At 40.0% G+C, this 18467-nt stretch overlaps 1 protein-coding gene across 1 annotated transcript; it reads left to right on the forward strand.

Annotated features, from left to right (window-relative positions):
- The first annotated feature begins 2121 nt into the window (after positions 1-2121).
- Positions 2122-17724, forward strand: dhcr24 (24-dehydrocholesterol reductase). Its single transcript, XM_033620835.2, has 9 exons — positions 2122-2492; positions 4725-4880; positions 7461-7566; positions 8047-8165; positions 13729-13992; positions 14074-14217; positions 15857-16054; positions 16151-16329; positions 16453-17724. Exons 1-9 carry the CDS (start codon positions 2262-2264, stop codon positions 16604-16606), a joined length of 1551 nt encoding a protein of 516 aa, XP_033476726.2. The 5' UTR covers positions 2122-2261; the 3' UTR covers positions 16607-17724.
- The last annotated feature ends 743 nt before the right edge of the window (positions 17725-18467 follow it).

Raw genomic sequence — 18467 nt, forward strand, 5'->3', positions numbered from 1 at the left:
TAGTTTGACATGCCATACAAGCCAAGACGCTGTTCATTAGAAAGTACTCAGCAGACATTGGGAATTATTCATCAGCTCGTTGAAGGACAGTGGGGCTTTACTGGGGCTTTATTGTTTCCCATTTGAGGATTGTTGGGACTTTATTTATTTATTCATTATCGTTGACAGTCTTTAGTTCCTACTAATCTCAGATAGCTGGGAAAACTGAAAATGCATGCCAAACAAAAGTTTGGGTCTCAGGAGGATAGGCAAACAAGAGAGGACGGCAGAGGAGATACCCGTACACCAATGTAACTGGGACAGACAGATACAAAAAGGTCCACAGCCTGAGATCAGTGCAAAAATAGTCAATTCATTTAAGACAAAAAGAGGTCAAGGTGCAAAAAAAGATCAAGAGCAAATAAAAACAGCAGCAAACGTTTCAGTCCTTGACTCTCATCAATGCTCTTTCATCTCTTCACGTCAGCCTTTATTCCTGTCTCAATCAAAAAACCTTGCAGTGTCCTCAAACTGTTCAGAACTGTTCAGGCTTTTAACCAAACCAAGAGGTACGACCACATCACACCAGTTTCAGCCTCTTTACATCGGCTCCCTGTTTGTTTTAGGATTGACTTTAAAATCTCATTAATTACTTTCAAGGCTCTTCATGGCTCCAGATTACATGTCAGACCTGTTAGTCCCTTATGAACCTTTACGTAGTTTGAGATCCTCAGGCAGAGGTCTTCTGCTTGTTCCAGAGTCCAGACTGAAAATGAAAGGGGACAGAGCTTTTACCACCAGGGGCCCGAGACTCTGGAATGACCTGCCCGAGGGTATTAGTCACTGGCTTCGTCTAAGGGCGCATTCACACCAGGATAGTCCGGGGAACTCGGTTCAATTGGGCGGGGAATGCCAAAAAATTTCACACCTTCATTTGGTTCGGTTCACTTTCAAACTGCATTTTTTAAAGCGGACCAAACTGCCTGGACAACATCACGCAGTTACAACAGCTGCTTGTTTGGGGGCAGTATTGCCCAAAAAGACCACTGACCAGGAAGAAAACAAGAATGAGGAGGAAGAAAACCCTGCTCAGTGATTGGCCAGGACCCAAAACTGAAATACATCCTCTTCAGCCAGCTTGGTTACCACAAAAACAATGGAGCAACACCAAATCTATGCAGTCGTGGGGTTTCTGTTTGACTTTATATTGCTGTCAGTTTTTTTTTTACCTTGATGTGACACTGATCTGCTGACCGATTAAATCCCTGTGCCGCCATCCTCTCGCTTCTCCCGGTTCACGCTGTTGTTTTTTTTTTTGTTGTTGTTGTTTTTTTTCACTTCCTCTCTTTGGTTCACTGGATAGTCCGTTTGCATTTCCCACTGTAAGCGAACCGCACCAGGGTTCACTTGCAAGTGAACCAAGACCCTCAGTTTTCTAGCGGACCAGGGTTCGGTCATTTGTTCTGCACCAGAGTTCGAATAAGTGTTCACACCACTCCAAATGAACCAAAGTATCCATGGAAGCGGACCAGGGTTTCTTTAAAGCGGACCAAATAGCACCAGTTTGAAAATCTATCAGAAAGCATATCCTGACTTTATCTGCAGCTGTCTGTCTATTTAATTGCTGTCTTATTGATGCTATTTCCCATTTATTATCTTGATTTTAGCTTTGGTCTTTGTTATTTTATCTTTTACTAGATGACATTTTATGACATTATTCTTCTTGTGTTTAGTTTAATTGCACAGCACTTTAACTGTGCTTTGAAAGGTGCTATATAAATACAGTTTATTATTATTATTATTATTATTATTATTACTATAATAATGGGATCATTCCAGTTCAGTTATATCTGCCTGAGTTCATGCGGTGAGTGTCAGAGGTTCAGGTTCAGAGTCAGTATCTGGCTGATAGCAGCAGTGTTGTAACAGAGACCCGGGGACAGTGCGCGTGGTGTGACAGCCTCTCTGCTTTGTGATTGGTTCAACCTCAGAAAGGCTACTACTCCACAATTCACAATGGCACATATTTGACCAATGAGCGTAAAGCTTTGACGTCCAGTCCCGCCCTGTTGCCAGTTTTACCCAATGAGCGCGCAGCAGAGGAGGGGCCGACCGACCACCTAGTGCCGCTCACCTATCGCAGTGAAGAGGTGATCAGGAGCAGCTGTGCGGGCTTTCCCTTCATGAACGTCTCCACACTCAGCTGGAGTTTGACTAAAAACTGTGTCTGATAGTTTGAGTTTGGAGCTCGTGCACATCTCGACCCGGCCTGCTCAGACACCATGGACCCGCTGCTGTATTTAGCCGGAGCCGTGATCATGTTCCTGCTGTGGATCAGAGTCAAGGGTCTAGATTACGTGATCGTGCACCAGAGGTGGATCTTTGTGTGTCTCTTCCTGCTGCCGCTCTCCGTTATATTTGATGTGTATTACTATGTGCGTGCGTGGGTCATTTTTAAGATGTGCTCTGCGCCCAAACTGCACGACCAGCGCGTGCGAGACATCCAGCGACAGGTGAGCCGTCACAGCCTGACAGGGTCTGCGTGCACAGGTGTGCGCGTGTGTGTGTGTGTGCAGTGTGAATCTTCTGATTTGATGTGCTATGATATGTTTTACAGTTTAGTTAAAGGTTAAAGTAATATCTAGAGACCAGTGCGGGTGTGCAGTAGGTCAAGTTCTTTATTTAAAATATGCAGAACAGATACAGAGAAGCAAAGACAACCTGAAGTCTCAGGTTCCCTCCAAAAATGCTAATTAAATATTTGTTAAAAAAGAAAGTGCTAGTGAAACTAAGGGAGACAACATTAAATAAACAGTACTATTTGGTATGCTGTGATCATTTTAACAGTTTTATTTAAGGTTAAAGTAATTTCCAAATTCTGCATCAGTATTGATGTGCAGTAGTTCAAGTTCTTTAATTAACATAATTATGCAGAACAAATACAGAGAAGCAGTCGTTGGCAGAGAAAATCTGAAGCTAAAGATTTGTTTTAAAAAACGCAAAAAATAGTCCAAGTTAAAGTAAGGGATAGAATATATATATATATATATATATATATATATATATATATATATATATATAGAAAAAAACCCAAAATATTAGGCCTAAATAATTTAATAATAATTATACAGTCTATGCAATTAGACTCAAATAAACGGAAATGAATATGCATAATTATAATTTACGATAGATAGATAGATAGATAGATAGATAGATAGATAGATATGCATAAACAGTTTTGTAACAGTTAGTTAAAAGTATATTAGAGGTAAAAAGTCAAGTTTTGAGCTCAAGAGTTCAGTCTTAGAATGTCACTGGCATGAGCAGAATGAGGAGCGACATGTTACATGTGTTTTGCAAGGAATCTTGGGTAGTGAAAAACTCAGCGGCTGTGTGTGTGTGTCAGATGTGATGTTATAATTCAAACATTGGTGCTGATGATTTGTCTTTGCTCTCTAATCAATCAGTCATTTATTTGTTATTACATCACATTATTACAACCAGAGGATATTTTACATCGCACGCACACAATGATTAACATTTTGTTAGAACAAGCTTTTCCACCACCAGTGACGCCCCGAGGCTCGTCTCACTAACAAGTTAGAGCCATGTCTGTCACACAAATATTACAAAATCATTATGTGTCTTATAATTTTACATATCTGATGGTCGTTTTGTTGAGATGTGTTCCTGATGTGACTTTTAATGATGGGCTGATTAAACGCCCACTGATTATTTTGGATTTGGATCAATCAGGTCGTGCATGTTCACAACTTTTCCAGTCAAACTGATTGTTGTTGTGACGTTCAACAGAACATATTAATCAAACCAGCCATTACATTTCAAATTGAAATTTGGTATCTATTTGCTGGGGCATATTTTGAAAATTAAATCTCAAATGTCTTTTTCTTTTTCATTTTAATTAAGTGAAAGAATGAGCAGTCTTGAAGAAGAAAATTAAAATGCAAATAGGATGATTGATGACTAATTTTATTTATGAGTCAAATAACGCAGCCACATTCTTAAAATGAAAAAGCATTTCTGCAAAGGCATTTTAATTTAAATATTGGTCATGAATCGCTTCGATAAGCCATGTGATATGAGACAGTGTTTGTTAGTCGTGTGCTGAAGCAGTTCAGAAATGGGCCCAATATCATGAGCTAATATAGAAACTAATCATCACAGTTATGCAAAGCAATCCCAGTGTCCCCAGTATGTCCAGTGGAAGCATGTAAACTGAAGTGTTTGTTTGCATTTTCTCTGGTGTCTTTGTCTCAGTGCTGTGGTGCAGGTAAAAGTTATGCAAGGATGTAGTTGTGTGAATTTAGGTAATCTGTGTGATAACATGCTGACTGGGTAAGAGAGGGAGAGCACTGGGAGCATGCTGGTTTGAGAGCAGACACCTAATACCTTGATTCCTAAAAGCAGTTGGTCAGGAGAGAGGAATCTGACATGAAGTGGAGGTGAATTAAAGTAGCCACAGGCCCGAGAGAGCTTTATCCAAACATGTGGACTTTAGGGAATGATGAAGGAAAGAGGAAAACAGGCTGTGTGCGGTGGGATGAATGGATCTGTGTTCACAAAATATACTTTGAGGAGTTCAAATGAGCTTTATCTCCAAGACTGTCGTCAGTCTTTCATACTAAGACAGCCCTGATGATGGCTGAGGAGATGAACAATCTGATGTGCTGTGTGTCCTTTAAGAGATAATAATGTTCTTCTCTGTATCATGTGACACATTTCAGGTACGTGAGTGGAGGAAGGACGGCAGTAAGACCTACATGTGCACGGGTCGACCCGGCTGGCTCACTGTGTCACTCAGAGTGGGGAAATACAAGAAAACTCACAAGAACATCATGATCAACATGATGGACATCCTGGCGGTGGACACAAAGAGGCAGGTGGGATGATTCAGCAGACACTAGGAATAGGGAATGGGAAGCAGACATCTCGCTTGTTAAATTTTGGGACAGGGGCCCATCTTGTGATGAACATGCTCTTTCAGCTGTGCCTGCTGTGGTGGCTAAACATGCTTTCTGTGCCACCACTGTGCCAAAGCCTGGCTGGAGCTGTTAGCACGGCTGTAGACTGTCAGTCTTTTTACAGGTTTGTCATTTACTTTGCTCATGATAACATTGTATTCTCCAAAGTAACGGCTGAGATTGTAAAGACAGACATTGTTTTAACAGAGCAATAAAGACAAGGAGTCAGGAGATCAGATGGTTGTAAACCAGCCTACACTTTGCTTAATGATTTCACAGTTGACTAGCTTTTTCCTCCAAATGCATCAGACTAACCTGGAGGTTTGACTTCTGCTGAACAGTGACGCTGTGTTTTCAGGTCTAAGCAAGACACTGGACTTATTATTAACTCAAAGAGAATATGGCTGCAAGTGTTGATCATGGGCTTTAAGTCAGCACAGATTGTTAGAAGTTAAAAGCCATGAAGGATCAAGACTTTTTTCCGTTTCTGACACCTGCATTTAGGATAAATCGCAGGCTTTAAGATGATTGAACAGGTGCGCATTCATTGAATCCAAATCCATACCACACCACGCTCTTGTTCTGCACCGTCGTCACCTCCTCTGGGTCAGTTTCAGAGACATGTTGAGGACATGCATCAATAGCTTAATTAAAAATAACCACTGAGACAAACTGTCGTTAATTTATGGCCGAATTTTGCACAAGGCCAATGCATATTTAGAACTGGTGGTGCCCCCTGTTGAGCACTTTCAAAAAATAATTTTACACACATGGTTTAACATTATTATGAAACATAATAATGCAAGTGTTGTAATGATTTGACAAACAATTTCTGATTCATAGTCTGATTTGTGTTATGGCATGCACATTTTTTGCATTTGTGGCACCTCCTAGTGGTCAATTTGAATAAATCTTTAAGGGTATGTTTCAGGTACTCATGTGGACATATCCTGCAAGTTTCTTGATGATTGACCCAGCAGTTGAGGAGCTAGGAGTATTTATGTGCTGAGCCACGCCCCTTTTTAAAATCTGTTGTTCAATATTAGGGATGTTGGTGCCGATACCCGATCCGAGGATCAGACCAATCACGTTATTTTCACAAAATCGGAATTGGTAATAAAAGATCAGAGGAATCAAAACAACAAAAATGGCCTGGTTTTTCATCTGTGTTGTTCATTGTTGCCTCCGCTTTCCAATGAATTGTAACCGAGCGTCCTGGGTTCGCCTAACTGAGCGCAGCTAATGAGCAATAAACGGACAGGAGTCGAGACAACAGGTTCAGCGGCCACTGCTTCTCTCTTTATTCTGAGCAACACAGCCACACCCAACGGCGGAACCTCGTCTACCACAGCCCTATGGCAACTCTGGAGGGACAATTTGTTTACAAGTCAGAATTTGTTTACATTTTGTGCTGCTGAGCCACCGATAAGCTTTTTGGATGCTATTTAAATAAAAAACAAACCTTATGAGACAACTTGGATGCATTCTTTTTTTTTTCTTTCATAATGCTTTGCAAAGTATCAGATCGGACTCAGTTTCAAAATAAAGGACTCGGTATCGGACTCGGTTTCAAAATAAAGGACTCGGTATCGGACTCGGTTTCAAAATAAAGGACTCGGTATCGGACTCAGTTTCAAAATAAAGGACTCGGTATCGGACTCGGTTTCAAAATAAAGGACTCGGTATCGGATCGGATGCAAAAAAAATTTGATCGGGACATCCCTATTCAATGTGTTTGAAACCCAATGAAATAGGCTAACTTTACCTGGTAACGTTAGCTTGTCTGACAATGGTGTGTCCATGTACACAGCTGAAATATAAAATACAGTTATAGTGGACTTTAGTTCACTTTATTGGCTCACCATGTAACAATGAGGTAACTCGTAGGTAACGTGCAACTTTTATCGACCAAATTCAACATGAGTTTCACTTTTCTGACTATCTGCTTCCTCCAGGTTCGTCCGACCCTTTTACATAGTCACGTTCCTCTGTTTCAAATACACAAAGGGATTTATCACCTCCTGCCCTCCATCTGTATTTCGTGCATCATAATAGTCACATGATTGCAAAAAAGCTATGGAAACCTACGGCTCAGGAGGAGATGTCAAAAATCTAGTGAGGCAGACTTTAGTGGTTCCTGGGGCAAATTTGTAGAGTGAAAGTTTTGTGTAAATCTGATTACAGTTGACTTTTAGTTACAGCGCTGCCACCAGGCCGACTGGGGTCATATTTACTGAGCAGCATTTGAACACAATATCCAGTTACTGGTAAAATGTTCTTGTGTCTGTGATGAACCATCTTATTGGAACTGGCAAAAACATTTCTGAAGAAGATAAAGAATAATTCAACACAATAAGGTTTCTGTCTTTGAATTAATGACTAAACCATTTACAGGTAGAATATGACTCATTAAAATGTACCTGGCTGGATTTTGTCTCCTCAGCCTGATGGTTGATCTTTACTCAGAGTAATCTTTGGTATGTTTTTTTTTTTTTTTAGGTGGTGAGAGTAGAGCCGCTGGCCAACATGGGTCAGGTGACCGCCCTCCTCACCTCTATTGGCTGGACACTTCCCGTGCTCCCCGAGCTCGATGACCTCACTGTGGGTACGTATTACTGTGGATCATTTTCTAGGGAATCATCACAGAGTGGCATCATCATCATTTCCTGGGTTTCTAGAAAGATGATTCCACAGCTCATTGTTCAGTGAGGCAGATCCTGCATCACCTCCATCAATCACTGCTTCCTGTTTAGAGCACCAGTGACTTCTCTAATTGTGTTAGAGGATTGATGTTGTAGCTCAGAAGATGAAACTGGGGGGAAATGGCTGCAGCGTTGGAAGCACCCCTGGATCGGGTTTCGTAATGGATTTCTTGATGCCATAAACTGCGCATCAACAATCTAATGTTTTCCCAGCAGGCCGCGGTACATTCATTTATCCTGATGTGGACGTGGGCACACACTGTACATACTCACCCCCAGCAGGCCAACGCTGCTTTCTGCTTGTGTGTTTGCCTGCTGTTGGTCTCACCTGGGCAGAGATTGAATTACTAAGAGTGAATCTTTTATTCTGTCTCCTCTCTCAGGTGGTTTGGTGATGGGTACAGGCATTGAGTCATCCTCTCACATTTATGGGCTGTTTCAGCACATCTGTGTCGCATATGAGCTGGTTCTGGCTGATGGCAGCTTAGTACGCTGCACTGAGGTGAGCACTCTGTGTGTGTGTGTGTGTGTGTGTGTGTGTGTGTGAGTCCAGGTCTCAGGTTTTTCTGCTGTCACAAAGTTGGCTCATGTTTACCCAGGGATCACCATGGCAACATCATCACCGTCAGCTCAGACTGAGAAACTGTCATACAATACTTTTAACTGTTTTTATTCATATATGTTGATTTATTGTGGCAAAAAACACCAGCTGTCATCTTCCATATTCACCTCAGACTCCTGAAAATGGCAATCATATTTAAAGCTTAGGCTGCTGTCAGCCCTAGAGTCGTCTCCTTTGGTCTGAATCAGGGACTAATTTTGTTCCAAAGTTGTATAATTGCCTAGAGTTGGTTCGTGTTCTCACGGCAGCATTTACAAGAGGACCAGATCAAATGCCTTGTGTGAGAAAGCTGCTCTTGATTGGTCAGAATTTCCATGTGGGAAAAATCCAGGAAGTAAAGCAAACGTTGAAGAAGAGTACACTTGCAAGATAAATGTGACACTTTCTAATGTCACAATGGAGGGACAACTACGCAGGTTGATTTTAGCGCTGCTCGTCGTGGACTATATTGCTGTCATTGTTCATTTTAGTCAAACCATGCAGTTTGAAAACGAGGCGCGGCTCCAACTAGAAAACAATGTTTTGATGCACTGGATGTGCTGAATGTGCATATTAAGGCAGTACAGGAGGAGGTGCACATTAATAATCCTCCAGGACTGTAACATGCTCATGTTTAACCCAAACAATGTGTCATGTGACTGCAGTTGCTTCACATCCAGGTCGGAACACCTTCTCACCACAAACCAACCGCACCAGAGTTCGTTTGTAACCAGACTGAGACCACCTCTTCAAGAAGGTCTCTGTTGTTTTGGTGCACACAGTGCGACTGCTGTGTTCACACCTGCCCAAATGAACTGCACTGAGGGGGCAAACAAACCTGAGTTCGACTGAACTGAACCAAGCAGGGCAGGTGTGACAGCACCCTCAGTCTTAGTTTCAGTATGTGGCTGATATTCCCACAGTTTCTATGTCAATCAATCAATCAATTTTATTTATAAAGCCCAATATCACAAATCCCAATTTGCCTCACAGGGCTTTACAGCATATGACACCCCTCTGTCCTTATGACCCTCGCAGCGGATAAGGAAAAACTCCCCAAAAAAACCCCTTTAACAGGGAAAAAAAACAGTAGAAACCTCAGGAAGAGCAACTGAGGAGGGATCCCTCTTCCAGGACGGACAGACGAGCAATAGATGTCGTACCGAACAGATCAGCATAATAAATTAACAGTAATCCGCATGACACAATGAGACAGAGAGAGAGAGAGAGAGAGAGAGAGAGAGAGAGAGAGAGATGCAGGTAATGACAGTAGGTTACAACAACATTATTGAAAGTAATAATATTATAGTTATAGTTCTGGCTACTGTGGTACAATATGTTGAAAGTATGAATTAATATCTGGCAGTATACATGTGTGACAATAGTCATATGTGTATAATAACAGCAGAAGTATGACTAATGACTAATGATGGCAGCAGCAGCAGGAGGCATCTGGCAGGACCACGGCAGCAGCACAACCACACACATCACGCTGTCCAGGTACCGCTGCGATATGAGTTAACCTGAGAGACAGTGGAGCACAAAGGCTCCGGAGAAGAAGCCGAGTTAGTGACATCCAGAATGGCCGAGTTAGCAAGATGCAGTAATAGAATACGAGAGAGAGAGAGAAGGAGAGAAGGTGCCCGGTGTATTATAGGGGGGTCCTCCGGCAGACTAGGCCTAAGTCAGCCTAACTAGGGGCTGGTACAGGGCAAGCCTGAGCCAGCCCTAACTATAAGCTTTATAAAAGAGGAAAGTCTTAAGTCTAGTCTTAAATGTGGAGATGGTGTCTGCCTCCCAGACCGTAACAGGAAGATGATTCCACAGGAGAGGAGCCTGATAGCTGAAGGCTCTGGCTCCTGATCTACTTTTGGAGACTTTAGGGACCACGAGTAACCCTGCGTTCTCAGAGCGCAGTGTTCTGGTGGGATAATATGGCACTATGAGCTCACTAAGATATGATGGAGCTTGACCATTTAGAGCTTTATAAGTTAACAGTAGGATTTTAAATTCAATTCTGGATTTTACAGGGAGCCAGTGCAGAGAAGCTAAAACAGGAGAAATATGATCTCGTTTCTTAGTTCCTGTTAGTACACGTGCTGCTGCATTCTGAATTAGCTGGAGAGTTTTTAAGGACTTACTAGAGCTACCTGATAATAGAGAGTTACAGTAATCCAGCCTAGAGGTAACAAAAGCGTGGACCAATTTTTCTGCATCTTTTCGGGTCAGGATAGGCCTAATTTTCGCAATATTACACAGATGAAAAAATGCAGTCCGTGAGGTTTGTTTTAAATGAGAATTAAAAGACAAATCTTGATCAAATGTTACTCCGAGGTTTCTTACGGTAGTGCTAGAGGCCAGAGTAATGCCATCTAGAGAAACTATGTCATCAGATAAAGAGTCTCTGAGTTGTTTGGGGCCAAGAACAATAACTTCAGTTTTGTCTGAATTTAACATCAGGGAATTGGTGCTCATCCAAGTTTTTATGTCTTTAAGGCAGTTATGGAGTTTAGTTAATTGATTACTTTCTTCTGGCTTCATCGATAAATACAACTGAGTATCATCCGCATAACAATGGAAATTTATAGAGTGATTTCTAATGATGTTACCTAAAGGAAGCATATATAGAGTAAATAGGATTGGTCCGAGCACAGAACCTTGCGGAACTCCAAAACAAACTTTGGTACGTAAGGATGATTCATTATGAACGTCAACAAACTGAAAACGATCAGATAAATAAGATTTAAACCAGCTTAGTGCAGAACCTTTTAGGCCAATTAAGTGATCCAGTCTCTGCAGTAGAATTTGATGGTCAATTGTGTCAAACGCCGCACTAAGATCTAATAAAACAAGTACAGAGACAAGTCCTTTGTCTGAAGCAATCAGAAGGTCATTTGTAATTTTAACTAGTACTGTCTCAGTGCTATGATGCACTCTAAATCCTGACTGAAATTCCTCAAATAAATTATTATCATGGAGAAAATCACACAGCTGGTCTGCGACTACTTTCTCAAGGATCTTTGACATAAAGGGAAGATTAGATATTGGTCTATAGTTGGCTAACACCTCTGGATCCAGGGTGGGCTTTTTTAGTAGAGGTTTAATTATGTTGCCCTTTTCTGTTCTAGTTGTGTGATTACTCTGCATTTATTTCACCTCACTGAGTATCACATTTCTGCTACAGCAGATAGCCTCAGGGCTATCACCGTTTCATCTCATATTCAGAAGTACTCCACTCAGTTCTTCCTCTGTAACGTGAACATGCTCGTCACTGGGGTGGACCTTATGTTTAAACACCCCTCTCCAGGGTTATTCATTCTGTCCCCTTGAAAAACTGCAACACCCTCCTCCCTAATCTCTCAACTCAACCCTGGAATCAAGCTTAAAATGCTCGTGGCCAAATTAGTTGTAATCTCATCAAATGGTACTTCCTGTTTACAGAAACATTCCAGCTGTCTATTTTTGAACCAGAGCTACAAAATAAACACTTAATATCAAAGTTACTGAATGAGTGAAAAGGGACGGGCTTCAGCTCTGTGATATTTTAACTTCACTCATTAGTAGCTCATGTTAGGTCAGGCTGAACATGCATTACATCATATCTATGTGCAGTGTTGGATTACAGAATAAATGTAATTGTAATTGGTTACAGTTATTGAGGAAAAATGTGTAGTTAAATTTCAGTTACTCAAAATGATGGTGATTATAAATGAGTTACATCCAAATATATATATATATATATATATATATATATATATATATATATATATATATATATATATATATATATATAGGTTGACACCTCTCCCTCTTAGTGTGTTCATTAAAGGCTCCCCAAATCTTGAGAAACTTGGAGTGTGCTTTGGAAAGAGTAGACCGAAATTTCTTTAAGGTATGGACAAAAAACCATCTGTGTGTTCTAGGGCTGACCTCCGACGTCATTTTGGAAAATCGAAGCTGAGCTGAGCGAAGAAGGAAAAAAAAAAAAGTCCAGTTTCTTGCAACCCTGTTTTCTTTTTTAATTACATGATAGCTATTCTCCCTTAACTCACCAATAAAGAATACCTTTGTCCATTTCAAATAACCCGTGGCAATAATATTATCCCTGTTCTCTGATTTACTGTGAAACTTTTTTAGGCAATTCATGCAACAATCAGACCAGATGACTTCTTTACTCGGCCTAATGGGGCCGGCCTTTATTTGTCGACCACCCAAAAACAATCAATCAATTAAAAACACAAACATGAAATCTTATATGCCTAACAGACATCGCTTCTCCTTCTTTGAGTTTACATATGGCTAAAGGGGAAAAAAACAACTGTAAACAGACGGCATGATTAAAATTGCACACACAAAAAGTAGCAGAGTGGCGGGGTTAGTGTTGCGTTCAAGGTCCCCCAAAAAAACGGGAGAAAAAAAAGGCTGAATATTAGAATTTTGTTTTTCACAATCGAATCCCGTGCCATCGAACGAAGCTTCAAAGCTTCGAATTTTTTGGGTCAGCCCTAGTGTGTTCCAATACCCACACTATCATACTATATCGTATGCCAGAAAAAGATTTAGTATGTCCCAATACGTGAAATGCAGTATGTCAAAAATACCAGGATGTTTGAAGTATGCAAGCCAGCATGCTTTCTGTCTATTCTGACCCACAGTCCTCTGCACAGGGGATGATGTCATATCTACTGAGCCGCAAACAGAAGTCGCAATGACAGATGACAGCACATTCAGGTGACTGATGACCAGTCGATTGGTCATAAAAGGAATATTAATTGTTTAATTGAATAAAATAATCATAAATATAACCAACAACAAAACGGCGTAAGTTTTAAGTAAGAATGACAGAGACATGTACAGCCTTTGTAATTTTACTATCGTGAATATAATACGGTAGACTCTACAATGTGTACAGTTGTAACATTGCAAAACAACATCAGAGCTGTCAGGGTTGACATCCGTCTCTGTTTTATCTCCATGGTAATGGATATATGTCTAAGAGGGTCAAAGATCAGGACGTAACATTATGAAGAAATAGCAGAGTGCATGCAACACTATGTACTTTTAAAGGGCAGCTGCAGCACCAACTAAAACCGAAAAGAAAAAGTAGGTGATTCAGAACGCACCCCATGTCACCCTCTCTCCTTTTCTGACCCTACCTACACCGCTAATACCTTTCAAACAGTCCCTAACAAACAGAGAGCCAGACTATGTTGAACTTGTGCCACAGGCCCCTGAGCAGCAGCAACATGTTGTGTAACTGTCACACAAAATAAAGCACAAAGATGTGTGTCCTCGGGGAGAAGATGAAGTTGTTGATGCTGTGAGGTTTGCTAATGGCAACATACAAGACAAATAGCCTAACGTTAGAAACCAAGAAGGCTGAGCCCACATTAATCACTGCAGACGTGCCGTGGACATGTGAACAGTTTGTTCTTGTTCTGACAGACGATTTATTCTCACTTAGGAGGAGAACTCAGACCTGTTCCACGCCGTCCCGTGGTCCTGTGGAACTCTGGGCTTCCTGGTTGCAGCTGAGATCAAAATAGTCCCGGCTAAACCGTGGGTCAAGCTGCGCTATGAGCCGGTCAGAGGGCTGGAGAACATCTGCAGACGCTTCACTGAAGCATCGGAGAACAAGCAGAACACGTTCGTAGAGGGCCTCCAGTACACCCGGGACTCTGCTGTCATCATGACGGGAACGATGACTGACGACGCTGAGCCTGATAAGGTAAAGTGTTTATGAGCTGTACTGGACTTGTTTTCTCATGTTGGTTCACTTCTAACCTCCGTCTCTCCTCTGTGACGTCAGATTAACAGAATCGGCCTGCACTTCAAACCCTGGTTCTTTAAACACGTAGAGGGCTACCTGAAAAACAACCACACTGGAGTCGAATACATCCCTCTGAGACAGTACTATCACAGACACACGCGCAGCATCTTCTGGGAGCTTCAGGTATTCACAAAATCACACACAGGCACACAATGTTGTTTCCATGAACTTTAGGATTACATTAACGTCCTGCACGTATCTACAGATATCATCTTGTCATCATCTTATCAACCCGCTTCACTTTATTAGACTCTAATGCTCTGTCACACACACAAACTTTGTACTCACACACACACACACACACACACACACACACACACACACACACCATTAGCCATTAGTGAGAAGGGCTTGGCATCCTCTGTTTTCTGTAACAGTAAATGGTGTGATGAATTATGCATAGTATGGGTTTGACAGATACAGACAGGAGCTGGCTCGGGGCTTTTGGGTGCTCTTTGTCTTTGAAAGGATTTTGCTTTGTCGACGGTGCAGAGGGAAGTCAGATAGAAACAGGGCTGACGGACGCTGTGATTACATCGGCACTTTGTGATAGACATCGCTGATGTGTTGGACGTGGAGATGTGAAAGAGTTTATGGTGCTGGTTGGAAGGTTGTGGCTGCCCTCTGCTGGAATATAAGAGGAGTGACTTATCTACATTACACTGGAACAGATATGACAAATTATATCCTCATATAAAAATGATATAATGTGAAAATGCTGTTTGATTCATATTATTGTAATATTAAATGTTAAGGGACTGTATGAAACTATTTGGGTGGTGAGGAGGGCTAAATCTTACATTTCATTTTCAGGACCTCCACAGCATTATTAACGTTTTTGTTTGGATTTTATTTTATTTCAGTTTGTTGTAATCTATTTTTATTTTATTTTTCATTTTATTCTGTTTTATTTTATTTACTTTATTTTCATTTAATTTTATTTTATTTTACTTGATTATATTTTATTTTACTGAATTATTTTCATTTGATTTGATTTTGCTTGATTTTATTTTATTTTTACAAATTTGTGAAAATACTATTCAAGATCATTAAATCCATTTAGCCAAATTCTTTAAATTCAAGTCAAGTTACAAAAACCAAAACAAAACACACACACACAAACTTTCAGTTTTCGAGACACATTTTCAATTTTACTTATTAATATTTTTACATTGCAGCACTTGAATTATGTTTTATTTATGATTTTTTTTTTTAAAAAGAGAGGAACACAAATCACATGTTTCATATGAGTCATTTTTAAAATACGAATATTTCAACGCTATAATTGAGCAATTAATGAATTTAAATATTAAGAAGTGAATCATTTTCACAGTTCATTATTCAGTTGCTAATAAAATTCAAACTATTCCATCTACTGTTGGCGTCTGTACACACATTGAACTCTGTCTCAGCAAACAGGTCTATAAATGACAATTATTGTCATCATCACGTAGTGTAGAAAACATGAGAAAACAGTAAATAAAATGTCCACAATAAATTTCCAGAGGCAAACATGACATCTTGAATGTGCTTGTCATGTCTGACCAAGAGGACAAAACCCTTAAATATTTTATTTGTAGTCATATAAAACAGAGAAAGACACACACATTGGAGAAACAAATCATGTTTATTGCTTAATAAATTGCATAAATGATTCATTGTTTCAACACCAGTTACAGCACAGTGCATCACATAGAGTCACCTTGTCATCCTCTTTTGACCCTTTCATTTATGTCTCTGTGTATTTGCATCCTTTCTTCAGGATATTATTCCCTTCGGCAACAACCCGGTATTTCGCTGGCTTTTTGGATGGATGGTTCCTCCTAAGATCTCACTGTTGAAGCTCACTCAGGGAGAGACCATCAGACGGCTCTACGAGCAGCACCATGTGGTCCAGGACATGCTGGTGCCCATGAAGAATCTGCAGGATGCCATCATGCGCTTCCACCAGGACATCGATGTGAGACTCAGATGTGAATGAAGCCAATAAATACCCACTGTTTATCGTACATAGAGTGCTCCTTGTTGAACTCCTGCATGTCTCGTGTTATTTCAGGTTTACCCTCTGTGGCTGTGTCCCTTCCTGTTGGCACCAGGCAGAGGGATGGTCCATCCCAAAGGTCAAGAGGAGGAGCTGTATGTGGATATTGGTGCTTATGGAGAGCCTAAAGTCAAACACTTTGAAGCTAAAGCATCAACGCGTCAGCTGGAGAAGTTTGTTAGAGATGTGCATGGGTAGGTGTCAAATCGTACATGAAACTTAAGTGATATCTTTAGAACAATAGTGATAATATCGCACCCACCCAATACATTTACACTGGAGCATTGAGATATATATTTGCCGTCTGCCTCCTGCAGGTTCCAGATGCTGTATGCAGATGTGTACATGGACCGGGAAGAGTTTTGGGAGATGTTTGACGGACAGCTGTATCACAGACTGAGAGAGGAGCTAGGCTGTAAGGATGCCTTCCCAGAGGTTTACGATAAAATCTGTAAATCTGCGCGACACTGACACCCCTCACTGGTGCCTGACCTCAGCCTGGTGTCCCACATGTCACGTCTGGTGACAGCCTCTGCTTTAGGGATGTTTTAATAAATACAAAAAACAGTTTTACACAAAGATACATCTGAGAATTTTCTGATGTTGAATTAAGCTTCACAGACACAAGCTGAAGTTTATGCTATTTATGACAGACTGTGTCTTAAGGGGACTTTCCATCAATGTGAGGCAAAAGCACAACTATTGTGCTTTTAAGTCGTGAATGTATTCTGTAGTCTGATTTCATGTCTTGTGTGATTCAAAACCTGTGTGTGTTACTTGTACATGTTGGGAGCATATTGCATCCAATGTTTTGTTTTTACCTTCTTTTTAATGTGTATATTTGGCCCCATTTTATAACCATAGTTATCCATATTGTACTGTACACCTCTTATTAACAAGTTAGCCTTATCTACAAGTGCCATTCACGCTTAAAACATGACTTTCTAATCTGCTTCATACACATATTTTAAAATGTATGCTGTTGTGATAAATTTGTGGAAAAAAGAAACCAAACAAGATGTTTTGTAACTTATAGATGACTATTTTAATATCAGATTTACATCATATCACCAGGACTGTCCAAGGATTGAATGACTTGATTAAAAACTGTTTTATGCAATAACTTTCATTCTGATGCTTGTTTAAATATAGATTCTGAAGTTGTTGGGGGGAAATACTGTGCAGCACTGTTGTAATCAGGGTTCACATCTGTCACAAACATAGTCAAAGCTGATTTAATTGTTGGGAGCAGATTTGTTTGACTGTACATGGATAACAGCTCAGCTCAGAGCATCTGTTTGTTTCTTTTGTTTATCCTTCTGTATCCTTCAACTTCTTTTTTTAAATGTATTGGAACAGCATTTGGATGTCAAATGAATTTATTTGCTCTTAACAGTTACCTCACTTTATTTGAATAACTGAGTTGATGCTTTGATGGCTGGTTTGTCCCTGTGTGATCTGAAAATCATTAACCATCCTATCCCCACATTGTGTATTGATTTAGACTATTGTATGCTCTTATAATGTGGATACAATCTGGCACCAATCAAATTCATTAATAAACTTCCATTGCAACAGTGAACCATAAATGCATTTCACAATAATGCACTTGCGTTCCAAATCTGGGTACAAAGGAGAGAGAGAGAATCATTGCTTATTCAGGTCATGGTAGAAAGGGTGCTAGTATTGTTGAAACTACAAAGAGTAGGTTACAGAATCTGTCATCTTATTTTTGTAAAAAAAAAAAAAAAAAAAAAAAAAAAATTGTTTAAAAAGAGGAAAGTGAAGTGACACTGTAAAGAGTGGAATCTTCACCCTACAGATAGAAGAGCTTTCAGCTGTCCCTCTCAACGAAACTGTACAAAAAAAAAAAATTCAGTAAAGTATGTCAAAAAAGGAAATACAATGTCAAATTGTCATGTCAAATTACACTTTGTTGTGAAAAAAGTGATAGCATACTATTCAATAAAAAAAATGTAATAGTGTAGCAAGGAATAATAAATTCATAATATAGTAAGTTATTAAAAAGTCCAAACCAAATATCCTAAAAAGTGTCATACTATATTATGTCAACAAAATGTCATGTATTGTCATTGAAATATCATAAAAAACGTCATAGTATAGCATGTCATCAAAATATCATAAAAAAGGTCATAGTATGGTATGTCATCAAAATATCATATAAAACGTCATAGTATAGTATGTCGTCAAAATATAATAAAAGACATCATAATATAGTATGTTGTCAAAAATGTCATAAAAACAGTCATAGTATAGTATGTCATCAAAATATCATAAAAAACGTCATAGTATACTATGTCGTCAAAAATGT

The sequence above is a fragment of the Epinephelus lanceolatus genome, chromosome 6, assembly GCF_041903045.1.
Source record: "Epinephelus lanceolatus isolate andai-2023 chromosome 6, ASM4190304v1, whole genome shotgun sequence".
NCBI classification, from domain to species: Eukaryota; Metazoa; Chordata; class Actinopteri; order Perciformes; family Serranidae; genus Epinephelus; species Epinephelus lanceolatus.